The sequence below is a fragment of the Hoplias malabaricus genome, chromosome X1 (genome assembly GCF_029633855.1).
Source record: "Hoplias malabaricus isolate fHopMal1 chromosome X1, fHopMal1.hap1, whole genome shotgun sequence".
Taxonomy (NCBI): Eukaryota; Metazoa; Chordata; class Actinopteri; order Characiformes; family Erythrinidae; genus Hoplias; species Hoplias malabaricus.
In genome coordinates this window covers 2,420,216-2,433,005 of record NC_089818.1, presented here as the reverse complement: position 1 = coordinate 2,433,005, position 12,790 = coordinate 2,420,216, and the positions used below count along the sequence as shown (strand labels likewise).

Here is a 12,790-nt window from a genome sequence, read left to right as displayed (position 1 = left end):
CTAACCAGACCTGGACCTGTAACAGATAAATTAATAAGAGCTGTTATATTTTGAACAGAGTGTTTGTTTTAAGTGGTGTGGCACACACACAGGGCAGGGCTCCAGTCACCACTGTCCTGGCAGCAGTGAAACTAGCCCAAGGGTCGTGCTTAAAGCTCTTTGGGGACCCTTTCAGGACGACAGCGTTCTGTGAAGTAAATCCAGAAATTTTATGAGAAGGGTACGATTACTGGTTGAAATTCTCATAATGCTGAACAAGGATTCTGTTTATGCATAAACAGCCAATCAGCTTGCTGTTCACGCATAAAGTCCCACCCTTCATTCATTGTTTTATTTGTAAATTTTACTTGAATCTAGGAAATGATATTTGTTATTTGTAATTCTTAATAAATGTTGTTGAAATATATTCATATGCAATTGAAAGTGTAATTTAATTTGACATTCAATTATTAACTGCATAAAACGTACAGGATATGGCTCTGATCATAATGCAAGTTATACGTTACGTTCTGGACATTGGCTTGGGAAAATTCTCTCTAACTGGGTCTTAATTCTGAGAACGTAGATGTACAAAAATGGCATTTTCATTAATTCTAGACTCAGTTGTCTTTGCCCAAAATATAACAGGGCCTTCACATTATTGTAACCATACCCTTGATTTAGTTTTGACCCTAAATATCAGCACAGATAGCATAATTATTCTTCCTAAAACCACTGTAATCTCAGATCATTCTCATTTTTCTCCTTTTTTATGGGCTACATCTCAGTCAAAATGTGTATACTTCCCTACAGTACTGCATGACACCCTTAGTAATGCCAAATTATTAAAATTTAGTTCACTGTCCATCGAATCGTGTCAAACTGGACAGACTAATAGACTGTTCAGAAAACACGGAACAGGGCCCAAGATCCGGTGCTGTGCCCCTGCCTGCTGCTAGACTGGTTATCTGCCCACTATTCCAAGTATCTGCTAAACTCTATAACTTTACACCACCTTGGTGGCATCTTTCATCCCCATGAAGCAGCTCCTGGATATTTGATGGGATTGATTCAGCAGACATTTACTAAAACCTCCATTACCACTGCCTAATTTATGCTGAATTGTGGATATAAAATGGATAAAAATATTTCATAACAATAGCTACTAGGGGGCACAATAAAAAGAAAATGTGATATATTTCTGCAAATATTAAGTCTATTGACACGCAATCTGATTCTCTGTATATTCTGCGTAGGGCCTTCCAACTTTGTAAATGCAAGTGTTGTCAAAAAAATGCATCGTGTTTTCTCATTGGCCAGCTGTTTGAAATTGGAACTTTATGAACTAGTCCCTTGAATTTTACTCTATTCCCAAACAACTGACCTTGTTTGATTCAGTCTGTATGTAAATAATTATCAAAAAAGTTGAACATTTGGGCAAACATCTGCTGCAATACATAATTTAATCAAAGTGTGTGGAGCATTATACAATCTTTCAACTGTAACTCAAACAAATTAAGCCTAATCGAGACCAAACTTGACAGACATATGTAGGGTCTTACTCTGAGGGAGCCTATCATATGACTAAATCCACCAAAAGGCGGTGCTACAATTGGACAATATGGGGTTTTGTGTTATAGCGCCATCTAGGGTTGCAGTGGCACCACAATTTAATCATGCCATCTCATCCTCATACTGATCAAGCATGTGAAATTTTTTTGAGTTATCAGTGTATTTTGTGATTTGTGGAATTCATGTTGGGTCTGTGATATTGGGAGGGGCCTGCAAGCCAAAGTGTTGAAAGTTCAACATGTTTTTAACTGATACCACATTTGTCTATATTAGGTACAGATCAACGGACGAGTATGCGTTCATATTTCTGCATGTCTTATCTAAATGTGTATAACTGGTCAGCAATAATAATTAAGAGTATGAAAGGAAGTATTACAGTTAAATGCATTTCTAGCCCGAATAGCCTAAAATGTTCCAGTGCAAGAAATAATTATTGATGTAGCGCCATTAAGTGGATGAATAATAAAATGGGAAAATAATATACAGGTGTTGGTCATAAATTAGAATAACAAAGCTGATTTATTTCAGTAATTCCATTCAAAACGTGAAACTTGTATATTACACTGTTTATAAACTAATGAAAAAGCGTTAAAACAAGAAACAACAACAGAAAATACAAAGGGAAAACAAGAGCCGCTAGCAGCTATCTGCGAGTTTAAGCACTAACCGGCTTACTATGGCAGCCAAGTCAAATCTGACAGCTCCTGTAGTATAAGTTGATTGGGAGTGGATGCATTGACATTTGTGGCTATGGCAAAATTGTTAGACATTGAGCCAAGTAGGTATGTGCAGTGTCAGATTATTTGTAATAGTTGATTGTGTTTGTGATTTGTGTTCTAGTGGGTTCGATTCCCGCTCCGGGTGACTGTCTGTGAGGAGTTGGTGTGTTCTCCCTGTGTCCGCGTGGGTTTCCTCCGGGTGCTCCGGTTTCCTCCCACAGTCCAAAAACACACGTTGCAGGTGGATTAGCGACTCGAAAGTGTCCGTAGGTGTGAGTGTGTGAGTGAATGTGTGTGTGTCTGTGTTGCCTTGTGAAGGACTGGCGTCCCCTCCAGGGTGTATTCCCGCCTTGCGCCCAATGATTCCAGGTAGGCTCTGGACCCCCCGCGACCCTAAATTGGATAAGCGGTTACAGATAATGGATGGATTTGTGTTCTACAGTGTCAGAGGTGTGTGTGATGTATGTAATGTGTGAGAAGTGCTCATAACTTTGAACACTACTTCAAAATAGTAATTAATTAATTAATATATATATATATATATATATATATATATATATATATATATATATATATATATATATATATATATATATATATATATATTTATCTTGATGCCTCTTACATTGCTTGAGTTTTACAGCAAATAGTTTGCACCTGTTTGACATGTTGCAGGAACAATTTAGCAACACTGGACTTCTCAGTAGCATCAGTTGAGGTCCACTGGGCTTAGTACCAACAGTAGAAAGCACCTATAGTTGACCAAGTTTAATTTCTTTAGACCTTATTATTTTAATCTGTGTAACATTTTATGGCAGAGAACAACTGGTACAATAAACTGTAATATAGCCAAGTAGGTCTGTGCAGTGTCAGATTGATTTTGACGCGTGGCTGACAGTCTGAGAGGTGTGTCAGCAACATTTAAATTGTGCTGAGGGAGAACAAAATGTTGTTCCTCCAGGACACGGTTCTACCTAAAAGCAAAGCTGTGTTATAGGATTGACATGCTGCTCCACAGGAAGAAGAAGAAAAAAAATAAAAATAAAAACACCCCATAGGAAGGACTGCGACTCTATTGGTTGCAGCACTAAATGATGGAAAGCTAACTCTGCCTGCTGATAGGCTAAATAAAAGTGATGACCAATGAGAATCACGTTCTCTTTTTTAAGATCTTTGGAGTACCTGCCATGCCCATCAGCTGAAAGAGCTGCGGAGCGTCTGTCTCCCTCAAACAAATCATCATCTTAACCGTGTAACCTCAGAAATATGGAATAAAACAAGTCCCAATACACAGGTTTTAGTATCAAAACACAGGATTGTAGGCAACCCTAATTACGCCCCTCGCGGTACCACTGTGAATCCGACAGTCAGATAAGAAACTGTGTAGCTCTGGCTGACTGATAGGGCCTTAGTCCAATTTGGGTAGGTCAACCCGTAGGTCAGCCCCTAAATATGCGGGATTGCGCAGGCGTAAGCAGACGTTAATGTCTAAGCTTTGGTGGGAGCAGGTCAGATTTTGCTGATTTTTTACAGGAGCGGGTGGATTCAGGACGAACTGTAGCAAGAGCAGGATTTTTAAAAAAAATAAAAAAAAAAAAAAAAAAGGCAATCCTCTAGCAGACCTCTAGCCCAGATGACAGATTGGGAACAGTTAGATTAAACAAATTAATGGTTCATGTATTATATATTTAAGTTCCATCTTATTTTCAGGGAATATTTACCTTTTGTTGACTGCGATGCTAATTCTGATGGCTTTACCTCCCAGACCAGTAGCATTCTGAAACTCCTCAAGGGCTTTCTTCTGTTCACTCTCATCACTGAACTTCACAAAGCCATAGCCCCTGTGCAATTCAATACAGCACTACATTTTTAGCCTTTGGCATTTCAGTTCCAACATTTAGAATCTTGCATTTTATAGGTTATAAATTTAATTAACTTGATAGTAAAAATTTACTTATTTTACTTTTAACATGCAGTAGAATCACTTCATTTGAAAGTTGCCCTTGCTTATGCTATTTAGAAGAACAAGATAAAATAAGTAAAAATGAAGCAAAGTAATTGGTTGATAAATGGAATGAAAGGAACCAAATCATACATTATATCAATAAGCTGGCAACAACATGCTCTCAGACCTGTCATTGAATTGTCAAAGGAGGCCATACGTTCTCTGAAATTTTTCCTACCTTGAGTTCCCATAGGGATCGGTGACAACTTTAGCTCCTTTACAAGAAGTGTATTTTTTCACAAAGAACTGATGAAGCTGATAATCATCCACTTCTGGTGTGAGGTCTCCAACAAAAACAGAGAATTCAGGTCTGTGTGAGAATATAATAAACATAAATTGTTATTAAAATGAAAACAGATGCCCGAGTTATCACCAAGCTTTCACCATACTAGGTGGGGAAACATACAGGCATAAAATGTTAACTCACCCAGGCTCAGGCCTTTTCCCATATGTTGCATAATTCAGCTTAAATTTTCTTGGCTAGAAATAAACAGATACATACAATCATTAACCTGCAGAAATAAAACATTTTACTAAAATAACTTCCTCTGACAATTACCATGTATCTTCAGAATAAAGAAACCTTTATATGATCACATACCTCTGTCATTCTGTTCTGGCTTTCTCCCATCCTTCATCTAGTTCCTATCAATTTATCCACCAGCTTCAAACAAAATAATGTAAAATAGCCTGAACTATCTTTATTTGGGAACAAATTAAGTTCTGTTAATTGCTCATGGCTAGTTAAAACATGGAACGGCTGCATAACTATAAAATACAAAGATGTAACACCTGTAATTACAAAATTATATCTGCTGTGTAGACTATGGGGAGATTCACCGATTCACATCGACTATTGCACCGGTAGAATCAAGGTGTATGGGGAATAATTTGCGGGCAAATTTATGGTGCATCTCCTCTAGCCTTTTTACATCTGCAAATACCATGGTTAAATCGGGTGGTTTTTTTCCCCCGTACCCATTTCTTATTCTAACGTATTTTCGGAGGCAACATATTTTTTTTTCCTATTGATTTCTTCATTTTTTTTTTTTTTCGCGAGGCAACATAAATGCACCATCATGTCCTCAGGCATTGACGCAAGCACACAAACGTACACAACAAAGATGAAGGGAAACGAGAGCATTAGCAACAACAAAGAGATATTTAATGCACCAAAAAAGACACCCAAATCAAACATGTGGCAATATTTTGCGTTTTATAAGCGAGTCAACTTGACAAGACGCACGCAATCTGCAAACAATGCCATGGGGCTATCAAATACGTTAGTAGCACGACGAATCTGGTGACACACATGAAAAGACGGCACAGTGTAGAGTAGCAGATAAGTCGAGCAGATAGTAGAGTAGTATGTGTTGCAGATCATAATTTTCACTATGCATGTTGTTAACATTGTACTTTTGAAAACTACTGATCTTACATGATTTATACATTTTGTATAAATAGACGGAAATATAACTGAATACATTTTAATGCTGTCTCAATATACTGAATTACGCATTTTTTATGTTATGTATTGGTTTTGCTCCATTGAAAACAACCAGATGCATACATCCCTCAAATTGTTACAGAGTAAAGCAGAATTGTGCTATTGAGTTAAGATGATCTTATAATTAAGTCATATCATTATCAAATCATTTTTGAATTGCATCGTATCATGAACAGGACTGATTTTTATTGCATTGTATCAACAATGCGTTTCAGTGTATCGCAATTATATCGCATCGTGGCAGTGTATCGAGATGTGTATCAAATCAACATTAGTGGTGAAGATATATATCCTTAGTGTAGACAGTTTTTCAAAATTTCTGCAAAGAACAGTCTCTAGGATTACATATTTCCATAGATGTATTTGTTTTATTCTGCTCTAAAAACGAACAGAAAATATCAGTCATAAGCGTTTGAGCTACAGCTATATGTGTGAGATTTGTGGCATTCATCCTCCACCCCTCTTATTGGGAGGATGGTAGAAGCTACACAGTCCAACATGTTTAGGATAATTAAAGATTCAGATTCTTAGGATTCTGCTGATACCACATATGTCCCTGTTAGGTATTTCAGAGATTAGTTTGCATTTCTAACCTGAATAGCTATAAATGGTCACTAGTGCATGAAATAATTATTAATGTTTTAGCTCCATCTTGAGGTCAAATTAATTAAAAGGTGACACTAATTTTCTTTCACCACCAGATGGGTATGCAACTTTAATCATTTTTTCACCAATATATAGTATTGGATTTAACCTCTTTTTCAACTGCACAGCTCAAGAGATCATAACATATGAATATACACATTTAACATTAAAGCCCCTGGGAATTCATTTTGATTATATTAAAAATAAATAAATTAATTAAAATAGAGTATAATGGTAAGCTTGGGTGGGAGCGGCATGGTGCCGCAGCAGGTAGTGGATTCGTATTCCGCTCTGGGTGACTGTCTGTGAGAAGTTTGGTGTGTTCTCCCCGTGTCCGCGTGGGATTCCTCCGGGTGCTCCGGTTTCCTCCCACAGTCCAAAAACACACTTTGGTATGTGGATTGGTGACTCAAAAGTGTCCGTAGGTAGGAGTGTGTGTTTGTGTTGCCCTGTGAAGGACTGGCGCCCCCTCCAGGGTGTATTCCTGCCTTGCACCCAATGATTCCAGGTAGGCTTCCACAGTATGGATTCCACAGGGATCCATTTCCTCCCTCTTTCACCACGTGACCATGTCACACAGCCCCACATTTTATTCTCAAAAATGCATTTTTCAACCAGATAATCACATACAAAAAAATCAGAACCCCCTTCATTGGTAAGTAAAGAAGTATTTTCAAAATCATCACATATGTCATAGGAATTTACAAAAAACTGAATGCTGCCCTGAGGCAACATTGTACCATATTGGAATATCATAAGGCAATACCAGGCATACAAGGTTGGAATACAAGCAGGGTGGATAAATTAGCATACAATCTACAGTTTATTTTGGTAGGAAAATCAGTAGAATTGATTATATATTGTACAAGATATACAATATATCTATATATTGTATAAGATTTTGTAATGCATTAATACAAATGTGTATTTAACATACTATATGCATGTGTTATGATTTAATGCAGGAGATGAATCCACACTTTCTATGGCACTTCCAAAAGGTATAAAGAACAGGTGGTACTGCCAATTGATGAGAGTGAGGATGAGCTATCACATAATGAGGAAAGTTAGGACGATGAGGTCATAGTGACCATCCGGTAGGGAGAGAGTGAGAATGAGGATGAAGATGAAGATAGAGATTAGGATTAAGTACCACAATGGTAGAAAATCAACAGGAAGCAGATCAGAGTGAGAATGAGGAACCTGATGATAATGAAAATGGATGTAAAGTAGCAGGCTTGATAGAGTATGATGATTGGTGAATTCATTACAGTACATGTCTTTGACAAGACAAATGGGCCAGTTTGGGTTGAAAGAAATGGCAATCCAAATACCCAAGCTGTTCAGGCATTGTAAAAGTTCAGTGCTCAAAATGTGCTAACTACTTGTGTTTTTCTGTTGAAAGGAATTGCTTCCTCAACTTTCATAAGTAGTAAGTTTTTTGTGTATGTACTTGTGTACATGCTTGTCACGATAAGGTGCATAATAGGATAACGTTTTGGTTAATGTTTTGCCTTGAAACAATATTGATACAATGGTATGCTATAAAATTTGGTTATATTTGTGTTCCATGATGATAAATTGTTGCCTGAGAGCAACAGGTGAATATGGAAATGTGACTTCTAACTAAATCTGAAAAGTGCATGAAAAACTACATCTGTTTATTCAAGAGTTTGGTTGATGTTTTCAGTAAATATATATTCTTGTTTCTGCAAGACAATAACAAAAGTTTTCATATATCCATGATGGTACAAAGTTGCCTTGAGGCAAAAAACATGTAATTAATAAAATAAAAAAATAATTTAAATATTTGTTAATACTGTTATAGTGTCTAATATTAAGCAGTATCACATTTTTTTCCTTTTTGATATTAATGCTTTAGCTCTATCATCTTCAGGTCAAATTAATTAAAAGGTGACACTCATTTTCTTTCACCACCAGATGGATATGCAACTTCCATTATTGTTTCATTGATATATAGTACTGGATTTGACCTCATTCATCTGCACAGCTCAAGAGGTCATAACATAAGAATATAAATAGTTACCATAATTAAAGCCCCTGGGAACTCATTTTGATTGTTTTTTGTATAATGCTAAGTTTGAGTGTATGTGAAACAAGCAGCAAAGTTGGAAAAAAAAAAAAAAAAAAAAAAAAAAAAAAACACAAAAGAAATATGATGTACAATGGGCAGTCCTATAAGTGGGTAATGCTTATGTCACTATAACCCTGACCAATCACAAGGCTACTGTAGTGGAGTATGGATCAAACCAAGAAATGAAAAGACTCTCCACTCTGACCCCAGTATGAATGAGTTACCACCTTCCACCCAGATGACTAACCCCCTCTTCTTAACCCAGTTTATGACGCTTTTAAGCCGAAGGAGATCAAACAAAGTTTTGGAGACCAGGATTAAAGAACCCAGTTCATGCCTAGATTGGCGCCTAGATAGCGCCTGATTATCTCCTGCAAAATCAACAGGTGGCCCCCAGAATTGACCTTGCGGTGAACTCTCCCAACCCTGGTTCAAACCAGACAAATAGCATGGACCAACAGTGCCACCAAGTGGACATTTGCGAAATCACGTTTCGTCCTGCCACCCTCTAAATACATAACGAACGCATCAGAGCGCCGCTGTGATAAACCTGTTTATGCAACATGTATGAATGTTACTCTCTGTTATTCTCACGTGAATGTTCACATGAATTAATGAAGTGATGTGTATTACTGTTTCTATCATGAAGGAAAATTTCTGTCTCTGTTTAGGAAAACGAATTAGTTTCTAACATCTAGGATAATATTGTAATGGGACGTAATTGCAATGTACTCAAGATACATACATACATATATATATATTTGATAAAAATAATCCAGTACACTCATTATGCTATACCCCAAGTATGTATAAGTATTTTACTTTATTCAGGATTCTATTTCTTACAGTATACGTGACTCTTTTCTCTCTCTGAAACGTGAAACAAGTCACTTGAGCCTCAGACCCAGGACACAACCAAAGAAAGGAGACCTCCCAAATGGGCGTGACCGTGCCACATCTGAAAAGGAGTTGCCCAGCTCTAAGCTCACTCTCTTACGCTCTTACACTCTCACTTCGCTTTCTTGCGACGCTCCTCTTCCTTCTTTACACCGACAAGACGACTCTTCAAAAAGACTCTAACAAAGGACCTCACGCAACTCCCAAGGGACGCCTTGTGCCAGTTAGCAGTGCGATACAGAAACTACAGAGTAACGTCGAGCAATTGTCAGTAATCTTTTCTTTGTTTATTTGTGTTCATGTTTGTAGCCCATCCAAGTTTTAATTTTACGACTGATCAAAGCAGGTGAAACTTATTCGTGGCCAGAGTAAAAGACACCGCCAAGACAGAGGGAAATCGTAAAATAAGCATAAGCTGAATAATTCGATTTTGGGTGCTGGAAATTGCAGGAACAAGCAAATTTCTGTTCTAAAGCCTCCATATGGATAGAACATCCCACTCAGGACAGTGAGCCAGAGGAAATCCTTTCATCGGCGTCACCACGCTCTGAGCATGCCCGAGGCGGCCTGACTCGCAAGTGACCAAGTCCACGCTGACCCAGCCTCAAAGCTCCCAAGGAAGGACTGCGGGAACCAAGCGGGACTCCTCTCTCCCATAACCTCAAAGCGCCTCTGTACCCATCGAGTGGTTGAAATCAACAGAAAAGTAAGCTAAGATTACTCATTTCCAGAGCTGAAAATTGAATTACATCTCTTGGTAACAATCTCTTAATTAGACCATAGCAACGCCTAATTTTCAAGTCATATCACCTAGCCAATCTCTAAATTCGAACCGGCTTCACCTGCGTTGATTCCGTGAGATTGTGCTATGTTTATTAAATATTATCTTTCCTCTTAATAAAATATTTCCATTATTTGAAATAACAGTGTGTGGAGTTTGTTCATTAAGAGTCTGAAAATCCTGAAGAACTCACGTAGCGGTGACAGTATTCACTCTCTAATTGTTAACATTTTGTCATTTAAGTCAATCATAATAATAATAATAATAATCATTATCATTAGTCAAACCATTATTAAGCACAACGAGTTCGAATACGGTCAATCCACTACACTACCATAGGCACGCCTCTTCTCTGAGTCAAAGAGATAGATGAGCTAAAGCTTAGGAGCCATTAGTAAACAAGTTAGACTGCTACCTAGATATTCACCAAACTATGGGGTATGGGAGTGTAAGAAAAACAGAGCAAACAGAACACAAAACAATACAGAATGAACAGTCTGGAGTCTGGAGTAGAGCTGGGCAATATAGACCAAAATCTTGATATTTTTTAGCTGAGTGGTGATATACGATATATATCTTGGTATTTTTCTTCTCATGAAATAATAGCCAAAAGTCACCTCTGAGTCAAAGCTACATGTCCCAAATGCCACCCTGGAACTTTTATTAACATTCAGCTATAGATGTACATGAGACGTTGCTCAAAAATATACTACTGGCATATATTAAACAATAATGCTCCTTAAATAAAATAATGTTATTTTCCTGCATAACTAAAGACTCATAACTCTGCTATTAAACTGTAAACAGAAAACATAGCAAAAATAGCAAAAAGTTGATTTGATCTTTAAAAAGTCAGTTTCCTGTGAAGCAGATTTCACCAAAGTGCTTCTTCCTGTGTGTACTCCTGTACATCTAGTACTTTGTGCAAATAAAACATTTAAACAGACAGAATTAAATAAAAAGCCAAAAAAATAATTCCAATCATAATTAGGGCTCACGCTCAAATATGGCTCACAGGTGTATATCTGTCATCAAGGCAAAATGTTTTACTCTCGAGAGCCTGTTGGAAAGGGTCTGTTCAACTTAAATGTACACGTAAGGCAGCACTTCTCATGCAAAAAATTGCTACTGGACAATTGGTATCGTGGGTTAGGGGTTTCAATCAGCCTTTTGAAGCCCTTTTTCTCTACTGTTGAAATAGGGAGCATACCCTTTTGCCATGTAGTAAACCACTGCTTTAATAAACTGTTTTTAGTAAACCACGCCACTTCATACTTTTCGTAAGGCACAGTGTTAGCTAATGAAGCTTGCAATGCTGTGTAAACTGGATTATGGGAACTGTACTGGGACGTGAATACTTCAGAACAGCAGCACCTCAGAGTTTTATAGCTTCATATAGATGTTTGTGCTGCTGTTGTAAGTGGTGAAATAGGCTGGGAGTACTCCCGTATTTTGATACCAACTCCTATCAGCATTCCCTGCAGATTTTCCCTGCCGTTCCTGCTACTCATCTAACCGGTCTGGTGAAATCTGAATCACTTACATATAACTGAACCTGTGTTGTTATTTTTCATGCTCTGTGTTACTCGGCTCCATTGTGTGTGTGAGAGAGTGAGTTTGAGAGAGCAAGAGAATGAGCAGACGAAGCAGACGAGCTAAGCAGAGCACAGAATGGCCCTGTACAAGATCTAGGCCGGCATGTACAGCAAAATAGCAGCACGGATGAAAGCCACACTCGGTCGGCAGTCCAGCAGAGTAGGAGCAGGGGGAAGCACCAATTTGGAGAGAAACTATCTGTAATGGTACTTTTTATATGTCTCTGACATATGGAAAGACCCTGTCTGTTTGTTTTGTCTGTATATTCATTTCTAATCGTCAACAGAACTCACAAACTAAGTGTAGGTCAGGTCGAGGTCAGTGCTTTATCAAAAACAAAACATTGTCCCTCATCTTGTATATCAAATTGGGATGTCTCGAAGTAAGTAAACTAAGAATGTGTGTTTGAAGGTATTCAATTCTTGGTCGCTTCAAGAATCTCAAAATGGGTCACAGTAATTCAAAGGGAGGGAAAGGGAAACCTTTCCCCAGCCCCAATAGTTCATTGCAATGAACGTCCTTTTGGTGAATTAATAGAGGGCATGAAACAAAGGGAACCTGATAGCTGCGTTTAATTAGAAGAGTGGGAAAAAACGTGTCACTTCCCCCTGAAGGGACATTAAATGTAAATGAATTAGTCAACTTCAAACAACAATTACAAACTCAACAAGACATATGATAAACCTGAAGAACATTGTAACAAAATAAAAAATAAACCAGAGAATTTCCCATGGAAACCAAATTGGCATGCTTATGAGACAAGCAGCACAAAGAGAGGCAGATCACATTCATTAAAAAAGACCCACACCATAATCTGTGGTCAGTTTTTGAATTTGCTGAAAGAATCACTGGATGATTGGCCTCCTCCTCCTACTGAGACAAATGATGATGCAGATGAAACAGCAGAACAGGGAGAAGAGAATGCTGGCCATATAGTCTTTGTCAACCTTCCTCTAACCTCAGCCACCCCCACCACCGAAAGGTCAACCCAACA

General features: G+C 37.9%; 2 protein-coding genes across 4 annotated transcripts in view; one reads left to right on the top strand and one right to left on the bottom strand.

Moving 5' to 3' along the window:
* LOC136675550 (tRNA selenocysteine 1-associated protein 1-like) overlaps positions 1–12,790 on the bottom strand; it is a 37,135-nt gene that overhangs the window by 10,896 nt on the left and 13,449 nt on the right. For all 3 annotated transcript variants that reach the window (XM_066652148.1, XM_066652149.1, XM_066652147.1), the window contains exons 4-6: positions 4,703–4,755; positions 4,454–4,585; positions 3,992–4,111 (exon numbers count right to left, since the gene is read on the bottom strand). In XM_066652148.1, coding sequence (XP_066508245.1) covers positions 3,992–4,111; positions 4,454–4,585; positions 4,703–4,755 — 305 coding nt within the window. The remainder of the gene's footprint in view (positions 1–3,991; positions 4,112–4,453; positions 4,586–4,702; positions 4,756–12,790) is intronic.
* LOC136675549 (chromodomain Y-like protein) overlaps positions 1–12,790 on the top strand; it is a 144,578-nt gene that overhangs the window by 127,888 nt on the left and 3,900 nt on the right. The window lies entirely within an intron of this gene.